At 54.1% G+C, this 23,089-nt stretch overlaps 1 protein-coding gene across 3 annotated transcripts; it reads right to left on the reverse strand.

The window, feature by feature from the left end:
- Window positions 1-143: 143 nt before the first annotated feature.
- Window positions 144-23,071, reverse strand: Fbxl19 (F-box and leucine rich repeat protein 19). Of its 3 annotated transcripts, none has more exons than XM_028885606.2 (11): window positions 22,195-23,071; window positions 20,841-21,041; window positions 18,857-19,000; window positions 18,644-18,730; window positions 18,348-18,566; window positions 17,813-17,845; window positions 16,177-16,688; window positions 7,180-7,343; window positions 6,930-7,091; window positions 1,949-2,167; window positions 144-1,838 (listed from the first exon to the last, which is right to left on the reverse strand). In XM_028885606.2, exons 2-11 carry the CDS (start codon window positions 21,015-21,017, stop codon window positions 1,660-1,662), a joined length of 1,896 nt encoding a protein of 631 aa, XP_028741439.1. In that variant the 5' UTR covers window positions 21,018-21,041; window positions 22,195-23,071; the 3' UTR covers window positions 144-1,659. The 3 variants fall into 3 exon arrangements, with proteins under 3 accessions (XP_028741439.1, XP_028741438.1, XP_037066130.1); XM_028885605.2 differs by having other exon boundaries at window positions 703-1,838; window positions 17,684-17,845; window positions 22,195-22,815; XM_037210235.1 differs by lacking the exon at window positions 22,195-23,071 and having other exon boundaries at window positions 1,449-1,838; window positions 17,684-17,845; window positions 20,841-21,196.
- Window positions 23,072-23,089: the final 18 nt, after the last annotated feature.

Genomic DNA, 23,089 nt, shown 5'->3' on the forward strand with positions numbered 1-23,089 from the left:
CACCTCCACATGCCCAGGTGTCCGGAACCCCACAACCCCGGGCCGGCGATCTCAGGGAAAGCGACCCCGTTCTCCCCAAAGTCGCCAGGGAGCCCCTTCCGCAACCCTCACCCGCCACGCAGACAGACACAGAAGTCAGCGGCCCCGGCTAGAAGATTCTGAGTTTTATAGCAAACCGTATTGTACAGACTTGGGGGTTCAGGGGCTCCAGCCCGGCTGGGTACCCCGCTTGCCCCTCGCCGGGGTGCCTCCTCCCATCCCTCGAGCTGCCCCATCATCAAGCCTTTCTCCAACCCCAGCCCCCCTCCCTCCTGCCTTTGGTCCGCCCAGCCCCCGCCCCCAACCCGCGCACCTTCCTGTTACCTGAGGTATGTGGATAGATCCCCTCCCCCCACCCCCACGTGGAACTCCAGTGCCCCTGGCCTAAGCTGAGGGGGACCGGGACCCGAGCCCTCCTCCCTCCGGCTCGAGAGACCCCACCCCCCGCGCTGGAAGAAGGGTAGGGGTGGAGAGGGGAGGCGCCCGGAGTCCGTTACTAAGTTCCCACAGCAACTAAGAGGGACCGCTTCCAGTCTCAGCACTGTTTTCCAGAGGTGTCCATTGGCTGCGATTTCCACGGCAACCAGGAGTGGCAGTTCCCTGGGCAAATGGGACACAAGTTTCCATGATGATGAGAGAATGGGAAGAGCCAAACTGGAGACGTCCCATCTTGCCCATCTTTAAGCTGACATCCCCCACCCTCGACTCGGGTCGGAGGGAGGGGTGGAGCTGTTCAAGACAGGAAAGCAGGAAAGCTGGGGGTGGGCGGTCCAGACCGGGCACCCACCGGCCCAGTGTCGGTCAGCCCGTCCCCCACATCACACGCCCCAGGTCCGAGGTTCCCCCGGTTCAAGTAACACTTCAGTACAGATGAATGTTCAAGTATTGTGTGGATAGAGAGCCAGGCAGGGGTCTGGGCTACCCCTCACCACTCCCCTGGGCCACGAGCTCAACAGGCGGACCCGTGGCCCTACTCCTTGCAATAGCTGCCATTTTCAGTGACGTTCAAGGAGCGAGGGTGCGGGAAAGAACTGAAATCTGGACGGGTGGGGACACAGGAGGGGTAACCCCACAGAGGGGGCTATCCCCAGTGTGCTCCCCTCCCAGCCCCCAGTCCTGGCGTTCCCTGGCTTCTGGAGCCCCCTATCTGGTAGGATACCTGGGTCCCCAATTGCTCCTCTGGTTTCCCTTTTTGGCCCCCCATCCCACCCAACTGGTCTTTGTTCCCTGAACCCTTGTTGGTCTGCTTTCTGCCCCCCCCACACCCACTCTCCACCTCCCCTGCCCCTGGCTCCCAGCATCCCTCCTTCTTCCCCGCCCCCCACCATCCCTTTGGCTCAGCGCCTCCCTGGTACCTCCTGACCCACTCCCCCAAGGAGACGGACGATGAAGCAGGTGAATGGGCGAGATGGGAAGCAAAGACCCCCGAGATATCAGTGCGGGTGGGAGAGCGGGAAGGGGCTGGCTCAAGTGCCTGGGCAGGAATCCCAAGTCATTAAACTTAGAGGAGTGCCAAGTCACGAAGAAAAACAACCAGGCCTCCCGACGACGGGGCGTGAAATGAAGGCGAGGTCCAGGTGCTCTCGGTGAGTCCTGGGGGAAGGGAGCGTGGGCGCCCAACTAGCTGTCCTTGAGAAGGAGTTTCTCTTCTGGGCAGCGGAAGGGGCCAGGGGGCCCAGCAGCTGCCAACCGGGCACAAGCTTCAGGTGAGAGCTGGCGGCAAGAGCGCAGGTCCAGGCGGCGAAGACGTGGGCAGCGGCGGAACAGTGGAAGGCAGTGGTCCGTGAGGCGGTGGCATCCTGGGGAGGAGGCAGTACCAGCTGAGACTAGATAGTGAGGAGGAGGCAGTGGGCACAGGCAGGGAACCCACATCGCCAGGCAAGCCAGGCCGACAGGGGACCACACTTACCAGCAAGGTTGAGGTGCACCAGTGTCTCTCGGAGAGGGGAAGTGGGAGCCGTGAGGAGGTGAACACTTGGGTCCCCGACATGGGCGCAGTGACTCAAGTCCAGGGCACTGAGCTGGGGAGCATGGCGCAGTAGGAGCCTCAGGGAGGCATCAGTGAGCTCCAGGCCTGCCAGGCGGAGTTCGGCCACCCCCTGCAGACGACCGCGGCTCTCTGTTTGCCCTGGGCAGACAAAGTAGAATTCAGCCCTCGAGGCCCCTCCTACCCCTGGACCCTACCCCAGAGCCCGGGCACCGCCCTCATGCTGGTCATTATCTGCCCCACACCTGCCGCTCCACATGACTTGCTCTTCCAAACACCCACAGCACCCAGCCTCGCCTCCTGGCTGTCGCTCCTATCCCCTCAGGGAGGCTCCCAGGAGAGCTCCAGGTCTTCATTCCTCTCCTAACTCCCACCCACCCCCAGTATCTGACACACTGTATACGTTTTTCCTTAGGGATCTTCTTCTCCCTACATAAAAATGTCAGTTCCAAGAAAGCAGGAACGGTTGCTGGCGATCTGTCCCTAGTAGAATGCTCAGTATTTTCACCCATGATCCCTAACAGCGCCCCTCCACTCCCCCTCGCCATGACTATGAGGTCTCTGCTCTGGATCCACAGTCTCCCTTGAACTCCTCTCGTTCCTTCTCCACCAAGAACCAGGTCTGACCACAGACACCCTCCCACACCCATGCTATGGAACTCTGGCTGGCTGTAAATCCCTGCGGACCTAGTTGGCCTCAAATCAGCAGCAATTCTCCCGCCTCGACCTCCTGAATGCTACTGTGCCTGATCTACTTGCTGGCATCAAGGAACCATTCTCAAACCCAAAAGGGCTAGTATCTCTCCTCTACTTGAAATCCTCTGGAGGTATGTGCTGGTTGTTTTTCTCGTTTTTATTTTTTGTCAACGTGATACAACCTAGAATCTTCTTCGAAGAGAGACTGTAAGAATGTCCTCCATCAGACTGGCATGCAGGCAAGTCTGTGGGGGCTTGTTCTTACTAATGATTGACGGAGGAGGGCCCAGCTGACTGTGGGCAATACCACCGGGGCAAGTAGACCTGGGTGGTGTAAAATTCAAGCTGAGCAAGCCATGGAGAACAAGCCAGTTAGCAGTGTACATTGGTGGTCTCTGCTTCAGTTCCTACCCTGACTTCATAATGAACTACAAGCTGTAAGATGAAATTAATCCTTTCCTCCCCAAGTTCCTTTGGTCGTGATGTTTAGCACAGCAAGAGAAAACTAAGAGCAGGGTAACTTCCTGATGAAACACTGATTCCTATCTTTGTTTCAGCTTTGACCCTAACTCCGTCCCCACACACTGGGGCTACAGTTCACAAATGGCTCTGTCCACAACCCTGATGAGGTAGATGACCTATGCTCACAAGCTGCTGGCCACTGCAGGAGTCCAGAGACCTCCTTCTCCATCTCTCCAGGGGAAAGGGTTCAGTGTCCTCCCAACCCCACACCACTGGCTTAATCCCTGATGGTGGACTGCTGGCCCCACCCCAGAACTGCAGGCCCAAGATCTCAGGTTTACTTTTCTTCCAAATTCTCTTGTGGTAACATTGCTGGGTCTGAAACTACACTCTAAGAAGTCAAGCCCTAGCCAGGCAATGGTGGTGCACGTCTTTAATCCCAGGGCATGGAAGGCAGAGGCAGGCGGATCTCTGTGAATTTGGTTCCAGGAAGCCAGGGATAGCTACACAGAGAAACTCTGCCTCAAAAAGAAAAAAGAAAAAAAAAAGAGAGAGAGAGAGAAGCCAAGCCTTGGGGCTACAGAAATGGCTCAGTGGTTAGGCACACATACCATGCTTCCAGAGGACCTAGCACCCATATCAGCTCTGAAGGCATCTGCACTCATGTGCACATATCCACACACAGCATATACATATAATTTTAAACAATGAAAAAAAAAAAAAAAAAATTGGGGTTGGGGATTTAGCTCAGTGAGAGAGCATTTGCCTAGCAAGAGCAAGGCCCTGGGTTCAGTCCTCAGCTCTGGAAAAAGAAAAGAAAAGGAAAAAAATGTCAAGAGGGAAGCCAAGCCTCTCCTTTGATCACCTCTGTTCACAGATGAGAACACGCAGTCACCTGTCTCAGAGCACATGCTTATGAAGTAACAGTCAGTGCCCTTCGGCCTGGAGACTGCATCAGACTTAGCACAATGCTATCATCCACCAGGCTAGAGAAAAACATCACCAGATGTCACAGACTAACAAGTTTCCAGACATGGTCTGTGGCATCTGCACAGTACTGAAAAAACGTGGAGGTATGTGTGGTAGTGGTAGGGGTCTAAGTGTTGAACCTAGAGCCTTGTGCATGCCAGGTGAACACTCTCCACTCAGCTGTGTCCTCATTTACTTTCTGGGGCCAAGTCTCTCTAAGTTGCCTAGGCTTGCCCTGAATTCCTGATACTCCTGCTTCAAATTCCTGAGTAGCTCAAATCACAGGAAAGGACTACTCGGCTTCAGTTAGACTTACTCTTTATTTAAAATTTATTTTTGAGACAGAATCTTAATATCGAGCTCAGGCTGGCCTCAAATGCATAGTCACCCCCTGCTTCTGCCTCAGAAGTGCTGGGACTCCAAGTGGTGTGGATCACCACACCCAGCCTGGCTTCAAACTTGTGAGTGAATGACTAACAATACAAAAAGGGAATCTGGTTGTTGTTGTTTTAGATTTTCAAGACAGGGTTTCTCTGTGTAGCCCTTGCTGTCCTGGAACTCATTCTGTAGCCCAGGCTGGCCTGCCTCTGCTTCCCAGTTGCTGGGATTAAAGGTATGCACCACATTGCTCAGCTAAATGTTTTAAATGTATGGATATTTTGCTTGCATGTAAGGCTCTATGTGTGCAGCACCAGAGGAGGTCAGAAAAGGGTCCTGGATCCCCTGGGACTTGAGTTACAGATGGCTGTAAGCGATCATGGGGGTGCTAGGACCCAAAGGTCCTGGGGAAGAGCAGACACTGAGCCCTCTCTCCAGCCCTTAAAATGACATTTCAATATAGACATCTGTATCAGAGGTTTTTCTTGAACCAACACTTCTTTACTCTGACAATGAACGGTAGCAACAGGGCTGCTGGTGTCACCCCTAAGGCTGGCCCCCAAACATCGCTTCTGTGACTACTGCTGTGGGCATTCGGCTGTCAAGCCCCAGGTCCACCCCTTCACATAGCTCACAGTCTAGAGAAGCAGCACATTTATAGAGCGGCCGGCCACAGCCCAAGTCTACCAGAGGAAAGGTCACTTCGAACTTGTGGGGAAAAGGGCAGGGGACATTAGCGTATGTCACAGAAGTGAGAAAGCTGAGCATATTAGATAAACTAAGAGCGGACACAGCTCTGAAATGGAAGAAAATGAATCATCAGAAAAAGAAGGAGGACAAAGACGAAAGAGTTGGGCTTCCACTGAAGGCGCAGCCTGCCCTGCCCGAGCCAGTCACACTTGGTGAGAGCCAAGAGAAAAGGACTGTGCACAGGAGCCTCTTCCCCATGAATGCATGGCTTCAGAGAGGTGCCAGGTAAAAAATACAAGTGTGGTGGCTTTCCTCCAGTGAATTTAGAAAGGACAGCTGTTAATCAGGTGAGGATGGTCCAGCATAAGAGGTGAATGAAGAAGATGGGAAAGGAAGAGGCCCCAGAATTGGAGAGAACTTGGCAAGAAGGCTCAAGTAGCTAAAATACAGGAGCGCAGCAGGAGGCCGGCCGAGGCGGCCTTCAGCCACCACAGTGAAAGACAGTGGTTTAATTCAAGGAGAGTGGTCCGCATCTATCAACTCAGTGCTCACAGGCAGAGCATCACAGGTTCCAGGCTGGTCTAGTCTACAGAACAAAACCTGTCTCAAGCTGGGCGGTGGTGGTGCACGCCTTTGATCCCAGGCGGATCTCTGGGAGTCTGAGGCCAGCCTGGTCTACAGAGTGTATTCCAGGACAGGCTCCAAAGCTACACAGAGAAACCCTGTCTCAAAAAAACAAAAAACAAAACAAAACCTGTTTCAAAAACAACCACTAAGAAATGGTCACATGTGGTGGCTCACACTAATTCCAGCACATGGGAGACAGAGGCAAGCTGATCTCTTGAGTTGAGGCCAGCCTGGTCTATATAATGAGACCCTGTGTAAAACTGCAACAACTGATGTGGGTGTCTTCCTGCACACTGGGAATGTATGTTGTTCCTATTGGTTAATAAATAAGCTGCTTTGGCCTAATTTGCTAAGGCAGCTTATAGGCGGGCAGGAAATCCAAGCAGAGCTAGAGGAAAGAGATAGGCGGGAAGAAGAGACACCAACCTGCTGCCCAAGGAGCAACAAGATGCCAGCAGACCAGAAACGCCATGGCCACGTGGCAACACATAGATTAAAATGAAAGAGCTTGCTAGCAAGAAGCCTGAGCTATAGGCCATACAGTTTGTTTGTAATTAATAGAAGCCTCTGTGTGTTTAGTTGGGACCAAGCAGCTGTGGGGCACAGGAAAACTTCCCACTACAAACAACAAAAACCAACCCCATGAGCTCAGGGGTAGAGGGCTGGCCTAACATGTATAGGGACTGAGTTCCCTAGGCATGGGAAACAAAAAACGTAGTCTTTCTTCATAGTACTAGAGACCATGAGAGTTAGAGCATGGGGTGATACAAACAGATGTGCCCTTTCGGGTGGCTCTCCTGGCTCTGGTGTGAAGACACTTGGGGCCGAAGAGGATGTTTGAACACCATTACTCCTCCCCAGGCCTTCCCTTCCCTTCCCAGGGAACACTATCCTTTCAAGACTTAGTTCCAAGCACACAGTAGGAAAGTGAGTGAATGAAAAGTGGCCACGACAGGTCTTCCTGTTCCAGTTCCTAGTTCCTTCCATCCCTACTTTAACGCCTGGCGCTTCAGAAGAGCCTTCAGAGCCTACACCTCCACTTCACCCGCCCGTCCTTCACAGATGACCCCCGGTGTCAAACCTGGTTTAGTGTCGGGTGGAGGCAGCAGCAGCTCACGAAGCTGGGAGTCTTTGACATCTTCAATCCAGCGGAGGTCCAGGAGCCGCAGTGCGGGCAGTGGGGCTGAGCCCAGGGCGGAGACGGAGAGCCAGGAGCACCCGGAAAGCACCAGCTCCTGCAGGCCTAGAAGCACGGTCAGGAAGCAGATGCTGGAACTTATCTGGCACCCACCTCTCTGTTCTCGCCCTCTCCTGACTCACCCCCGGCCTACCTTGCAGTCGGTTCAGAAGCCACATGAGCTGCTTTTTGGAAACACCTGTCCAGCTGAGGTCCAGAGCACGAGGTTGGCGGCGAACAACCCCACTAAGCATAGGTGGGGTCAGTGACTTCCTCCTGCTTAGGTCCATCCTAGGCCACAGACGCTTGTCGTAGCACCTGCCAGCCACAGGGGGGAGACAGAGTCCTCAGAGCCAACTCTCAAGGAACCCACAATCTCAACACTCACCCCAGCAATCTCCTGTCCCAAAGATGGCAAGAATATTCTGTCCTCCAGCCGAAAGGACTGGACTTAGGACCTCACCCCACTGCTAAAGGGAAGCAAGACCCTGGGCAAGTCTGTTCCTCTCCCTGAGTCAGAAGACTTCAGTTATAAACTGAAGATAATGATTCAGGCCGCTTGCAGGGTTACTGTCGGATCAAATGAAATAATTACAGTTCATGGACCTTACAACTTATAAAGCACTTTGCCAGGTAGCTACACAACACCATACACACCATTTGATGTAATTAATGCCAAAGAGATCTGAGCAGCCCCCAGACTCTACCTCTGGGCTTCTTGATCTCTCTCCCTGAGTTAGGATAGGGTGCACAGGCACTTTTCAGGGTTACTCTGCCATGTGGCTACTCAACTCTGGATTTACAGCCCCGATATTTCCTGTCTGTCTGATTATGGAGTTTCCTCCACTAGGATGTAAGTTCCACGGGGACAGATTTGGCCTTCTTCACCTGTGGATCCCCAGCACCCAACACACTAAAGGCGGGCGCAAAGTACAGGTTAGTTACTGCACACTTGTTGACTGAATAAATGAATCAAGCCAGGCTTCCACTACGCGCACTCCCCCAACCATCCATTCACCATTTCTCATTCATTCATAAATGTTTATGGAAGGCTGGGGGGGGGGGTCCCCGGCTCCAGAGAACAAATGCGAACACACAGACTGTGAAGCCAAACAAGTCTGACTCCAGCATTCCAAGCTGCAACTGGCCCGACAAGCAGTGAGTGGAGGCTCCCAGACAGTCCATCAATTAGCCTCCCCAGCTCTCCTGAAAAGAAGCTGTTGACATCTTGGGGTACGCTGAAGGTTTTCTACTTCAGTAACTTTCAAAGGCAAGCCAGGAAATTCTCACTGAACTAGATGGACAAGCTGGGGATGAGACCTGGGAAGCCATAGGTTGAAGGAGGTATTACTGTCTTTTCTCTTTCTTGCTATCTACTTCTCTGTATAACATGGGGTTATCTTTTTTGGTTTGTTTGGGAAAGGACCTCACACTGTAGCCCAGGCTAGTTTGAAACTCACTCTGTAGGCCAAGCTGGTTTGGAACTCACTATTTAGGCTAATCTAGAACTTGAGGTGGGTCGGGCATGACCGTGCATGCCTTTAATCCCAGCACTCAGGAGGCACAGGCAGGTGGATCTCTGTGAATTCAAAGTCCAGCCTGGTCCACAGAGCCAGTTCCAGGACAGCTAGGACTACACAGAAAAACCCTGTCTCAGGAAGAAAAAAAAAAGACCTTGAGATATTCTTCCTGCTTCAACTAGGACTGCAGGTGTGTGCCACCACATCTGGCCTGAGTTTACCTTTAAATCATTGTCTAGCTGCACTGACAGCCAGTGCTGTCTGGGAGTGTGGCATAGGCCTGCAATTCTAGCACGTGAGAGGTTCAAGGCTGGCCTCAGCCACCTGACAGCCTCTATCTTAAAGAAACAAAACACAAAAAAATGAGCAGCAGATAACAGAGGTTCCCAGAAATGTGTAACTTAAAACAAACAAGGGCTCCAGATGCTTGGTCAGTAAAATGCTGACCATGCAAGCCTGACGACCCCTGCCCGAGCTCTATCCCCAGAACCCACGTGAAGGTGGAGAGAGCACTGATCCAGTTCTCTTCTTAAACCACACCTCCTCCCAAATAAGAAAGTTTAAAGGCCGGTCCACACTGCACAGTGGGACGCTGTGGCCGAAAGCCAGTGAGGTGGCTCAGCAGGAGCAGGTGCCCGCGCCAGGCCTGGTGACAGTTTGATTCCCAGGATGACACCTCACCCCACCCCACCCCACCCTCAGCCCCTCGACAGACAGGCACTCAATGAAAACTGTTACACTCCAGTCAGGAGTTGCCATGGCTGTAGTCTACCTAAAAACTCACTCCAGTCAGGAGTTGCCATGGCTGTAGTCTACCTAAAAACTCACTCCAGTCAGGAGTTGCCATGGCTGTAGTCTACCTAAAAACTATAGCCAGGTAAGCAGGTGATATGGATCAGAAAGAGGTTAAAGGCCGGGTGGTAGTGGTAATTCATGCCTTTAATCCCAGCACTCGGGAGGCAGAGGCAGGCAGATCTCTGAGTTTGAGGCCAGTCTGGTCTACAAAACCACACAGAGAAATCCTGTCTCAAAAAAACCAAAAGAAAGAAAGAAAAAGGAAAAAGGAAAGAGGTTAAAGATGCAGTGGCTCCCAACAGACGTCCTTGTGAAAACCAACAGACTTGGTTTTGACTGCCTGTCACTTACGACTGTCAGGTGATTGGGCTCAAAGCACATGCTGGCAGCCTTAGTTCCTCAGGAGGCTGAGGCAGGAGCATCACTGGGCTAAGGAGTTTGAGGTCACATTGGGCAGTGGAGCCAGAGCCTGACTCAAAACACCAATAAACTAGGTGTGGAAGTGTACCCGTGCAATCCCAGCACATGGGAGGCCAAGAAGAGGAACGTCACAAGTTTAAGACCCTGCGAGAGAGAGAGAGAGAGAGAAACACCAACAAACAAAAACCAAACAACAAAAACAGAAACCGAAACCGTGCCAACACCCCACAGCTGGAAGGCGTTCCAGCAAAGGCTACGGATGCTATGTAAGTCAAGGGGAACCCAGTCCTCGTCCCTTCTCTCTGCGTTCCAGTCTCTCCACCACTTCCACTCAAACCATAAACACCTCTCCATTTTTTTTTTTTTTTTTTTTTCAAGACAGGGTTTCTCTGCGTAGCTTTGCGCCTTTCCTGGAACTCGCTTTGGAGACCAGGCTGGCCTCGAACTCACAGAGATCCGCCTGCCTCTGCCTCCCGAGTGCTAGGATTAAAGGTGTGCGCCACCATCGCCAGGCCCCACCTCTCCAGTTCTAAGAAGAAAAAACACAGAGCCAGATCCATCTGTCTGGTCAGCTTCTCCCTTGCTACTCTGACCTCCTGCTACATCCAAAGCCTTCTCTGGCCAGCCTTGAGTCCTAGCTCCTCTCCTTGAAGGCCTCCTGGATTGACCACACTTGGAAAGAAAATCCTAAATTGAAGGTACTCACAGGTCCCCAACTGTAGTTCTGTATCATATTCCACAAAAGCCGGGTCAGAATACCTATCCGCCTGCCTATATAGGCATGCAATGCTATCTAGTGCCAACATAATCTGGCACATTCTTCGTTGCCAGGAAGGCCAACTCTCCCAGGCCCTTCAAGGCTCAACCGTCACATTCAGGAAGTCTCTCTGATCATTTCTTGGCTGGAGCCAACTCATCCCATGACAGTCAGTCCCAGGACAGCGGGATTAAACCTCAGTGTGAAGGCCAACAGCTGTGGAGGACCTACTGATAGGAGTACCCAGCTTCCTCTGGGCATGAGGAACAAAGAAACCACTGGGGAAGACCAAGATGCTGAGGACATGGCTCCGCAACCCAGAGGCTGGGAGAAGGGAACGTCCTGTAAAGATAATGGGAAGGGGGAGGTGGACAAGGGCAGTCTGTCTACACCCAGGAGCAGGACACCATGGCAGCTCTGGAAAACTCAGGTGGCAAGAATGAGGACAAGTCACCGTAACAGGATAGTGCTGATGATCACAGGACCAATGGCATGTGTTTAGTTACCAGGTACTGAGTGCTGCTCTTTGCACTAAGCATTTAAGTCCACACCATCCCTGGGAGATGCTTATCACCTGCTTTGTTCAGCTAAGAAAAATAAAGCCCAGAGAGGTTAAAAAGTGTCTCAAGAGCCAGAGAGAGAGCTTAGCAGTAAAGAGCACTTACTGCTCTTGCAAGGGGACCCGGGTTTGGTTCTGGGAGGCCACATGGCAACTCACAACTGCCTGAAGCTCTGGTTCCAGGGGACCCAACACGCTCATGCATGCCTGTGGTGCACATAAACTCACACAAGCACACGTACATACATAAGTTAAAAACAAAAACAAAACCCTGTTCAAGGACCCATAGGTATTAAGTGGATGGAGCCTGAGTCCTGAATCCCACGAGGTTCCCAAGGAAGCCAGGCCACATACTGTCACAGGCACAGAGGCAGAAGGGAGGTGCACAAGCTGGGGAGCTCTAACCCTAGTTCTTCCACCTCCACACTTGGGGAGACCTCTCTGGGCCTCTATTTCCCAAGCCATAAAATGGGGTGAGAGTTCTGACTTCAAAGACTTGTTACAGCAACAGAGGGACGGCGGCACGGGAGGGTTCACTGGGGTGCAGCCACATCCACTGGGGTGCAGACTGGCTGAGGGGATGGGGGGCCATGATGTCTGTCAAGCTGGGGAGGTGCCACGGAGAAAAGTGGCACTTGAAAGACAAGGCACACAAGAGTTCTTTCCTTTTTCCGCCCCCACATCAAGACAGATTTCTCTGTGAAACAGTCCTGGCTGTCCTGGAACTCACTCTGTAGACCAGGCTGGCTTCGAACTCATAGAGCTCCGCCTGCCTCTGCCTCCCGAGAGCTGGGATTAAAGGCGTGCGCCACTGCTGCTCAGCTGAGGATTCTCGAATAGGCTGCCTATTTGAGTCCAGCTTAGCCCATATCCTCCTGTCTTCCACTGCAGTTCCAAACCTCATCTTGCAGAAGCCCCTGGGGACAGAGCTGGGCCAGCACTAAGTGCTCTCTGCAAGCTCTGCATCACCGCGGACACAGGCCACAGCTAGTTCTTCCTTCAGAGCCTTCTGGGATCCTAAACTACCGCTGTCCTCCAGGTTCCCACCAACCAGCCTTGACCGCGTGCCAGTCCTGCCCCCTTCCTTCTCTGCCCACGTCCTTGAAAAGTGCGATGTCTACCTAGTACATCAACACCTCCTCCACAACCCCCTGCCCGCCCTTTGCCTCCCAGTTCTAAATAATCAAAGCCACCAGACAGGAAAGCCTGCAACTGCCTGCTCTCCCACTTCCAACCTCTCCAGCTACACCCTCTTCTACCTCTTTCCACATCCCATTCTTCATTTATGCTCGTTCACTCACTGTGGCCTTCACAGCTAGTGAATGCTGGACGCCTTCTCAGAAACCAGGGGTGCAGCAGATCCCCGGCCCCAGCCCCTGAACTGGAGTGGATGTCTGACTCGAGCTTTGGCTCTCCCTCTCTCTAAGCACAGCCAAGAACAGCAAGGTTGTGTGTGTGTGTGTGGCTGCAGATAGAACCCAGATCCTCCGCATATTAGCAAGCACTCCACCACTAGCCCTTCTGATAGCAAAGCCAACTGTCATCTTTGGTCACTGCTCTCCTGTGACCTCCCATCAACACCCACCACTGCTCATCCTTCCTTCCTTCCTTCCTCACTCTCTTTTTGTAGGACCCACCTTCATCTCCAAATTCTTGGGTTGCTTTCTCTAGCTCATACTCATATTCCATCTCTGCTCTCTACCACAACAGTTCTCAACCTGTGGGTCGAGGCCCCTTTGGGGATGGAAGGACCCTTTCACAGGGGTTGCCCAAGACCATCAGAAAACATGTTTATAGTACAATTCATAACAGTAGCAAAACTACACTTATGAAGTAGCAACAAAAATAATTGTATGGTTGGGGTCACCACAACATGGAGATATATTCAAGGGTCACAGCATCAGAAGGTTGAGAATCACTGCTTTATCAAATCTGCTACCTACAGGATTAAAATTTTCAAGTCAGCATCAGATCTTACTTTCTCAGGAGTGGTATCTGACTGGTTCACAAGCTTTTCAGACCAAAGAGATCAAATCTGAGTTCTCTCTGCACTGAAACTATCTGTTCCTCCTCTGTGATCCCAAGCTTCAAGAACATCACTATCTCCCGGGTCACATTTAGCTGACATTCACAAGACAATCTTCACAGCCAATGAGTCAGCAAGTCCAAGCCATTTTCTGCAGTACAAAGGCTTGAACCTAGGACCATGATAAGCAACTGCTCTAGCATTAAGTCACATTCCCAACCCCTTCCTCTGCAAGAGCAGTTCACGCTCTTAACTGATGAGCCATCTCTCCAGCTGCTCCCCCTCCCCCTTGTTTTTTGGAAACAGGGTCTCTAACCAGACCAGAGCTTGCTGATCAGGTTAGGCTGGCTGGCCAGCAAGCCCAGGAATTCTGTCTCCTGCTGGCCTTTTACATGGGTTCTGGAGATGGAACTTTGGTCTTCACAACAAATACCTTACTGACTGAACTATCTCCCCAGCCCCCACCCTTTCCTTCCTTTCTTTCTTTTTGTTAATGTAGGCTGTCCTGGAACTCGCTCTGTAGACCAGGCTAGCCTCAACTCGCAGAGACCCACCTGCCTCTGCCTCCCAAGACTCAACTCTCCCGGTCTTTTCATCTTGAGAAGTGTCTAATAAACTGCCAAGGCGAGCCTGGAAGTTGCCATCTTTCTGCCTCACTCTTCCATGCAGTGGAACTACAGAGCTGCACCCCGAAGCCCGGGTACCGTTCCCCTTCTCACTTAAGGTCCTGAGTCAGGCATGTTGGTGCAGGCCTGAGGCAGGGGCGTTCTGAACGCCATCGAGCCCTGGTCTCCTCTCCCCTCCCCAAAGTCTCACTCTGTAGCCCTCCCTACTGCCCTGCTTCAGGGTCCAGATCCAGCAGAGCTTCCAGACATGTCCCCCACTGTGGTCCCCACAGGCCTCTGCACAGTCCTGGCTGGTTCACCTCACCTGAAGGCACCATTTACTGAGGCTCAGTACCCTCAGGCTCTTTGCTGAGTGCTCTGCAGGAACTGCCTCATTAAATCCCACAAGGTAAATAGGACTTGGCTTCTGTATCTGAGGTTCCGCATCTAAGGAGTCAACCGCCCACGGGTGGAAACATTCAAAACAAAAATTGCTTATGTACTGAAGGAGACAAGTTTTGTTATTCCCTGAACAATACAGTATAGTAACTTTCTATATTCTTCGCATTGTATTAGATATTATAAGTCATGTAGAGATTGAGCAGATTATATACAAACACTGTCTTGTTTGGATTTTGGTATCCTGAAGTGCAAGGGCATCTTAGAGCTAATCCTTCTTAGGACCTGGGCTCCAACTACATTAATATACATCCCAGAGTCCAAGTGAGAAGAGAGGCCATCACCTCTGGCTAAAGCAGGGCCCAAGCTGGGAAACATTATGCACTCACTGGCCTCTCCACTTTTGTCCACTTCCAGCTACAGGTCTCTTCATGGATCCCATGTGTCAAGCATAGAGCTAGCCTAAAAGGCTTGGACAGACATCTCCCCAGTGACGCCATCCCAGACGGTGTGGTCACCCTCAGCAATTTCTGTGACTGCGTCTATGCTGCAGTCTATGAAATCTTCCAGAGCACTCTTGTTTTTTGTTGGGGGGGGGGGGACTGAGACAGGGTTTCTCTGTGTAGCCCTGGCTGTCCTGGATCTCACTCTGTAGACCAGGCTGGCCTCGAACTCACAGAGATCCGCCTGCCTCTGCCTCCTGAGTGCTGGGACTAAAGGTGTGTGCTGCTGTCACTAGCTATCCTGGTTTTCTATGAAGAAATGAAGAAAATGAGACCAGGCCTGGTGGTGCAGACCTGTAATTCTAGCTACTTGGAGTGAAAGGATCACAGGACTAGCCTATGCAGTTTCGAGAGCCTGTCTCAAAAACGAAAAGAAGATGGCCCGGGGTATACTTCAGTGGTGGAGAACTGGTCTATGCACCAGTTCCTGGGCTCAATTCCTGGGACTGGGAAAGAAGGAAGGAGGGAGGGTAAAAAAAAGAAAGAAGTAAGTAAGGCAGGCACGAGGAAGTTAAAAAACTAGCCGAAGGGCATGAACTCACTGGAGCAAACAGTCTACCAGAGCCATTTGCCTCCGGCTCCCGCATACCAGCCTCCCTGGCTCTACGGAAGCCCCAAGGCAAAGTACTAGCTCTCCAGATCCTGTCCCAAAGGAAGAGGGCGTGAGTTTCATGGAGCCCCTAACTTAGGCAGCCAGCTTCACTGTGCCTCACCCCTCCCGGTGCTGCTGCTTTACAAAGATAGCCACCCTCCTTTTTTTTAATTCAAAGTATCATTAATGTAGCCAAGACTGGCCTCCAACTCAGGCTCCTCCTGCCTCAGGCTCCTCCTGCCTCAGCCTCCTGAGGGCAGGAGATGCAACATTGTTGAAGCCCTGACAGCAATCTGAGTCCTGGGAAAAAGCTTGTATTTACTCAGTAAAACATTTCTTGAACATGAATCTATACAGCCTTTGTACTATGCTGGGGATATGAAGATAAAAATCGATACACACTATGTGTCCCCAACCCCAGAAACTGATGGGAACCACGAAAATAAAGAGAATGAAAGCTTGTCCACATGCCAAAGGCCTCTCTGTGCTCCATTAGGGGAACAGCACGCTGTGGGAGCAGGCGGGAGGAGGAAGCCTGTTGGGAGAGGATCAGAGGGAGGACAGGCTTCGGAGGATGACCCTGGGGAGGGGGAGGGGGCCAAGCACGGCTGCTTTAGAGGGCAAGGGCTACCTTAGTAAAGCTGGGCCCACATTAGATTGTTCTCAGAAGATGGCCCTCAAAACGCGAGCGCCGTGGACACCACTTGACACTCTGCTTGGCACATACTAACCACACACATACAAACTAAAAGGAAATAGTTGGAGCCACGGGGTCCAGATTCAAACTCCTGATTCTACTATCTCTTCTTCAGAGCCACTGGGAGGGTTAAGTGAGCTTGGGGTAACCATGAAAGGACCCGTACAACAGACACACCAAGAAAGGCCAAGATTCCCAGAGAAGCAGAGACCTATTAGAGGTCACCCACCAAGCAAGAACTTGGCCGCAACAGAACTCAGGCCTGTGTGACCACTCACCAGCGGCTCCAAGTCCGGCAGACTCGCATGCAGACACACAGCTCTCGGGGTCCGAGGTGCTGGAAGACGCGAAGCCAGGCAGCCCGAGGCAGGGGGTGGTCGGATCCAGCGGCCAAAGGCAGAGTGTCAGGCTCGGGGCTTCGAGGGGGGGGCCGGACCACGTGCCGCTCCAACTGTGGAGGCCGTGGTGGGGGGGCAGGACCCAGAGGCCAGCTGAGCAGTGGTCCCCCACTGCCAGGGCGTATAGCCCGCCGCCCCCCACGGTTCTCCTTCTCGCCAGAGCTGCCACGGGCTGGCCGCCGCCCATTGCGGGCCTCCCCAGGAGCTTCGTCCTCGCTAAGCGAAGTGCCAGATGAGTCTGAGTCAGAGTCTGAGTCCGAGGAGGAAGAGGAGGTATCAGGCACCCGCTCCAGCAGCTGGCACATACGCTTAAAACGCTCCAATTTCTCCCTCTGTGGTGACGGGGACGGCGCCGCTGGTCCCTCGGCAGAGGCCATAGGTGGCTTTGGTTTCTGCAGAGAGACAGGTGAGGCTGTACAAGGGCCTAGAATGACTCTCCCAACCACTCACCCAGAAGGGGTCACCAGAGGATAAAGAGCCCAGCAGCCACAGTCCCGAGGAGTTCCTAATTCCAACCACAGTCCATCTCTAGACTTCAGTTTCCTTATCTACAGTGTGGATTCAAAGTCCAGACAGCTGGTGGGTCAGTCAATGGCTCATGAATCTCCCAGAGAGCTTGTGTGGAGCGCTGCCTTGCCTTTTCAAATTCTGGGACGTGGAAAGTCTTGCTTCACCATCTACAGCATGGAACAGCTAGACTAGACAAGTCCCCAATGTGGGAACAGCAATAATTTGTCTGTCTTGGTGTAGAGTATCCTTGCTCTCTGACTCAGGTCCCCACAGTGACCTAATATAGAGACAACTTAGGCTACTCCTTTTAGATACTGAGGGAGGCTCCAAAAGACTAAGGGACTCGTCCAAGGTTACAAACTGGTGGAGGATTTGGACATCAGGCAGAGCCGTGTGTTTGTTTAGATTGCCAATGCAGAGGCATATCAGAATTCTAGCTTTGCCATGGGATCTTGGGCCTATCTTTTAACTTCTCTGGGTCCTATTACTTTTATGTGGATTTATCTAGTGTTGTGGGACGGAAGAAGAGGTAAGGTAAGTGGATGTTTCCATCTCACAAAGTAGAAAACCCATCTGTCAGCCCAGAGCAGCTAGCAAACTGCCAGGACCACATAAACAACCAGTGATCTGGCAGAAATTTCACTTCAGTTCTTTACACTTAGGCTTAGAAAAATGGCCAGACGACAGCCCAGTGGCTGCTGGGAGTCAGGGGTTCCTACAACCAGGACCCGTCTATTATCCCACCCAACTCTTTCCAGGAGTCCTCAGGGGCCATGTGGGGTTAGGGCAAGACAGTGAAAAGGAAGGGGCAGATCTTAGTCTCCACACAGAGGGTGGGTGGGGCAAGGAAGGATGGAGGGGGAGGTCCCCGGCACACCTCCCAGCTCTCGGGAGGGAGCCCAGGGTGGCAGGATGAGAAGGCCTGGCTCGGATTCAGAACCCTGGGGGGCAGAAGGCCGGGGCTGCCCGGGTCCGCTCCTCGGAGGAGGCAGGCGTCTCCACCCACCTTCTTCAAGTGCCTCTCTCGGCCTCCTTTCACCTATCAGGGCAAGAAGGAGATATGGGGAAGAAGAGAGACCCCATTAGAGGCCCTTACTGACTACCAAACTAAGGTCCAAGTCCTCTTCTTGGACCACAAGTCCCAGAAGCCCCCATCCCAGGAAGACCGCTCAGCAAGCTAACCTTGTAATCAGTGTGTTGGCTTACTGAGCATGCTCCCCAGATCCTTTCTTCCCCCTCAGGCTCTACTGAGCCCTTCCCTCCGCCTCTGTAGTAGTCTGAGCATGCTCTGTAGCTCCTCCCTAATTCTCCAGGTCTCTCAGATTCCTGGCCTGTACCAGTTACCTCACACTTGTATTTCTTCTTCAGTGAGCATGCTCCATCCACAGCCCCGCTACAACTCCCAAACACCTCTCCGGGAACCCACATAGCCCCCGTTCCCCAGGTCACGCAGGACCTGGCTCCAGAACCAACGCACCCACAAGCTAAGACTACAGCTCCCAGAATCCCATGGGCTAGACCAGCCTCACCCTTCCGCTCACCTTTTTCCTTGGAGTGGGGGGCTCATTCCCCGCCTCCCTCTCCTTCCGTTTGGGGGGCCCAGGCACATCGTCAGGGGGAGGGCCAGCAGGTAAGGGTCCCTTTCTTCTGGGCAGGGGTGGTGGCGGTGGTGGTTCCTCTGTCAGCTTCCATCCACCCCCTAGGTTAGCGCCTTCCTCACCATTGTCAGCCCTACGGCGCCCTGCACCCTCACCTGCATCCTGGAAAGTGTAAGCTGGGGATGAGGCCCCAGCTAGCTCCCGGCCCCAGCCCTGCCCCTGTCCCGGCCCGGCCTTACCTTGCTTGTCCGCCCTTCCTGGGTACATCGGGGGCACTCCCAGCAGTTGGGAATCTCAGAATTGATAACACCCTCAGCCTTTCCCATCTGCAGGCAAGAAACCAGAGAGTGAAGAGAAGAAGGTGCCAGTGTATGCCCAGAATATACTGGCCTACTTTCTGGCTCCCTGATAGCCTAGCCCACCCGAGGCTGCAGGGTCCCCAGAGTTATCACCTTCAGGCAGCCAGGGTGGACGATCTCGTTGCAAATTGTACACTCCATGAGGCTCAAGCCAAATTTCTCTTCCTCTCCCTCCACCGTATCCTCCTTCCCTGCCTCCCCACACAAGAGGCATACAGCTGTGTGTGGGAGCACGGGCTGTTGGGAAAGAGGAGGCATCAGAGACCCCAAACCCAAGCTACAGAGTAGACTTTCTTCAGCGTGAGCTGTAGAATGAGGTAGGTTCAGATCCCACAGGCCAAATCCTGAATCTGGTCCTTTTGCCAGGATGCCCTCAGCAACTGATTTTCTGCATCTTTAAAACGGGGCGAGAGGTCTTTCGTTTGCAGGACCATTGTCAAGAACAAGACAAAGCACGTGGGGTTGGAGACACAGCTACGGTCATTAATGGACTGTCAGCACAGGGTCCAAGGCCAGTGTGCTCCTGAAATTATAACTGGCTTCCAGTGGAATGCTCAGAATGGGTAAAGAAGACAGAGGAGGAGCAGCTGGGGTAATCCTAAGGTTGTTCAGTGGGCAGTCCAAAGAGTGCCTCTGAAGCCCAGTCAGGGAACTGAAGACCAGTTAGGGAAAGACCCTGGGAATATGTAGTCACAGCTGCTTCGTCTTGGGGGAAAGGCAGCAGTCTCCAGACAACGTGACTTGAGGGAGGACAATGGTCACACTGAATCGTATCTGGGATGCTGAAGGCCACGGATCTAGATCAAGGAGCAGGACCAGAAAGTAAGGCAAGGGGTGGGGGACAGAGGAAGAAAAGGCCATGAGGGTGAAAGTGCACGCAGGAAAGAGTGACTGGAGGATGAGGAGGAGGAGGAGGCGGTGACCTGTGTGCAGGAGAGCGCCGCTTCCTTGTGGCTACTGGGGAATGGCCATTCTGGTGTCCAGGGCTGCTCAAAGGATGAGGGAGGCATGGAAGAAACCACGTTTCCAGATAACTACTGTGTGCGGCCCTCTCAATGGGGCATTCATAGCACACTCCTGTCTAATCTGTGAGACTCGGCAAAGGAAACATTTTACCGAGAAGGTTCCTGAAGTTCAGTGATTTGCTCAAGGTTACAAGAAGGGGGTCCGGGCCTCAAGTTCAAGATACCCACAGGTGTGCGAAGAGGCCAAAGGCAAGAGCTATTCTCCGTTGGTAGGGATGGGCTCCTCTTACACACACACTCGGGCCGGGGCACACAGCTGGTGCTGAGCTTCCTACAGACCTGCGGGAGATTCCTCTGTGTGTGTGCCCCCGCCCCCATTTTGTGACAGAGACAAAATCGGACATTTAAACAAATCAGTGAAGGAAGTGAATGAACAAACAGCACCTCTAAGGGACATTCAGGGAGGCAGCCACCTGACACCCAGAGAGTGAGTGCTCAGGCCAGTACTACTAACATTAATGGTGCTGAGGATTCCAAGGTACCCGCATGGGGGACAAGACTCGCCACGTGCACCGGACATTCCAGGAGGCAGCCATTAGACACCCGGAGAGTGAGTGCTCAGGCCAGTACGACTAATGTAATGGTGCTCTGTGGAAGGACACCTGGGGTTCCAAGGTACCGCCATGGCGGGGCAAGACTCCCCGCCGAGCCCCGGACATTCCAGGAGGCAGCCATTAGACACCCAGAGAGTACTCAGGCCAGTACTACTAATGTAATGGTGCTCTGTGGAAGGACACTTGGAGTTCCAAGGTACCGCCATGGCGGGGCAAGACTCACTGGTGCACCGGACATTCCAGGAGGCAGCCATTAGACACCCAGAGAGTGCTCGGGCCAGTACTACTAATGTAATGGTGCTCTGTGGAAGGACGCTTGGGGTTCCAAGGTACCCGCCATGGGGGGCGGTGGGGGGGGAGGACTCACCTCGTGCACCGGACATTCAGGAAAGCGGCCACTAGACACCCAGAGAGTGCTCAGGCCAGTACTTCTAAGGGTGCTCTGGGGAAATATGCCTGGGGTTCCAAGGTACCCGGCACGGGGGGGGCAAGACTCACCGCAGTGCACTGCCGGAGCAGGCACGACTGCTTCATGCGCCCGGGCCCCCCAAACTTCTTCATGTCTCGGCAGAAGTGGCAGTCCCCGCACTCAGTTCGCACACAGGCCCGGCAGCGGCGGCAGCGGGTTCGGCGTCGGCGCGCTCCGGCCCCCGGCCCCCGGCTGCTCGACGACATTGGGGGCGTCAGCAACGCCGAGGGCTGTAGGCAGATGGAGGTAAGGTCAGAGAGGCCTGCAGAACGCTGGCCTCCGAGAATCCTGGCCGCAAGCTCTCGGCACCTCTGGTGGGGCAGAGCTATTTCTACCCTGGAGCCCAGAAGGTCAGCCCTCCAGTGTCCTGCGTAGAGCGCCACTCCCTCTCCTCAAGACCTCCCTCCTCATCTAACATTCCCTCCTGCTGATTATTCCCAACCCTGGAAGGAGGGACACCCACCGGGGCCCCTCCCCTAACATCCCAAGCCACGCTTCCTGGAAAGGGCTTCCAGTCTGCAGCCTTACCTCAGGGAGCTCCCAACTCATACCTGTTACCCCAACATCCCATGCTCACAGATTTGCCTCGGACTGCAGGGTGCAAACACTTTCCTTTCTCCCTCTCTGCCTTCTTTCTCCTGGGTACTAGTCATTCAAACCTTTCAAATCCAGATACTCTAACGAGACCCATACCCCATTTCTAATGACCCACTGTGCTCTCCATTTCCCAGGGCTGACACCCCTGAGATGCCTAAGTGCCCCTTCTCAGCCCACACAGAAGTCGTCTGCTCCAAGATATCCAATAGGATCCCTCAGGCAGCCTGGGGAATCTCCCGGGTTCCCTGGGATTCTTCTACAAGCCAGCCTAACATCTCAACAAAATTCAAGGTGGGCTCGGCTTTAGATCTCCCCCCCCACTACCCCACATCTTACCAGGCTGCTTTTCATCCCTAATGGTCTGGAATCCCTGGGGCTCTCCTGCCCATGGAAACCAGATCCTCTCAAATCCCACATGGACTCTGCAAGCCTGGAGGGGTCTCTCCCCAGCCGGCCTTAGACCCTGCTTCCCCCTGGCTTCTCCCTTTCCAAGGACTTCCAGACCATCCACAGGGTATGGGGCCCTCCAGCACTCCGGGGGAGGGGCCTAGAGGGCGGCGACTGGAGGCGGGGGATGGAGGGGGAGGTCTGCAAGGGGCAGCAGGGTCGGGGAAGGCAGGCCAGTTCCCTAGGGTTGGGAGGTTAGAGGAAAGAAGGTTGGAGAAGAGTTTGGAGCGGAGGGAGGGCGAGGCTGGGGGCGGGGAAGGCAGGGAGAGGCCGGGCTGAGGATGAATGGGAGTGGGAGCTGCCCAGGTCTGGGGGTGAGGAGGAGCCGCACGAACCCACCTCACACGTGTCCCGGGAGCCATCTCTCCCTTCTCGGCAGCTCCCGGCGGGTCGGCGGCCATCGGCGGCGGGGGGGCCGGGCGGCGCGGGGCGCGGAACGCTCAGAACGCCGGGGTCCACGGCCCCCCGAGGGCGCTCGGCCCCTCCCTCCGGCGGAGGCCGGGACGGCAGCGAGTGGAGATGGGGAGCGCCGGGGGCGAGGCCCTCCCACGGGCTGCGGCGCGGCCCTTCCAGGGGGAGGTCCTGCTCTGGGGGGCTCAGTCCCTCAGCCCCCCCAGGCCAACGGGGGCTCCTCGGGCGCAGGGTGCTCAGCTTCTGCCCGGGCCCCACTCAGTCCCGGGTACGAGTCTCCGCTCCCCACCCCCACCGCTCCCCGAAGCCCCCGACCCTTAACTGGCCCCTTCCCAGCTCCAACTGCCCAGGGGTCCAGGGACAGACCCGGGGGCCCCCCACCGTTTCCGGGGTTCAAACCCCGCCCACCGCCGGTTCCCGGGGAGGGGGGGGTCACTGCAACCTGCCCCCCTCCCCTGGGTCCGCCCCTGGACTGCGGCCCCCTGACCTACAGAGACAGGGCGCGCGGAGGGGGGTGAAGGAAGCTGCTCCGGCCCCGCCCCCCCAGCTTGCGCGCGCGCCCCGCCCTCCCCCCCCTTCAAACGCGCGACCCTCAAGATATGGGGATTTAAATAAAATTTGAATAAATCCTCTCCTAAAATGGGAGGGTGTAAGGAAAGGATGGGGCAGAGGCAGGAAGGGGGGTGGGGGCAGTTGGGGTGTCTCAGCACCCCTGGACCCCTAGCCTCGCGCTGCTTCGGCCCCGGGCCCTGGTCGCCGCTCTCATCCCTCCTCAGCTCCTTCCTCCTTCCTCCTCTCCTCCCTCTCCCCTCCCTCCTTCCCA

This window comes from Peromyscus leucopus, chromosome 1, assembly GCF_004664715.2.
Source record: "Peromyscus leucopus breed LL Stock chromosome 1, UCI_PerLeu_2.1, whole genome shotgun sequence".
Taxonomy (NCBI): Eukaryota; Metazoa; Chordata; class Mammalia; order Rodentia; family Cricetidae; genus Peromyscus; species Peromyscus leucopus.

What these genes read in the sequence shown, in the direction of transcription:
- Fbxl19 (XM_028885605.2), bottom strand. Translation starts at nt 21,017, where the DNA reads ATGTCGTCGAGCAGCCGGGGGCCGGGGGCCGGAGCGCGCCGACGCCGA. An exon ending in TCCACCCGACACTAAACCAG is followed by an intron (nt 2,168 to 6,929) that starts GTTTGACACCGG and finishes TTGTCTGCCCAG; the next exon opens with GGCAAACAGAGAGCCGCGGT. An exon ending in GGTGCACCTCAACCTTGCTG is followed by an intron (nt 1,839 to 1,948) that starts GTAAGTGTGGTC and finishes CCTCCTCCCCAG; the next exon opens with GATGCCACCGCCTCACGGAC.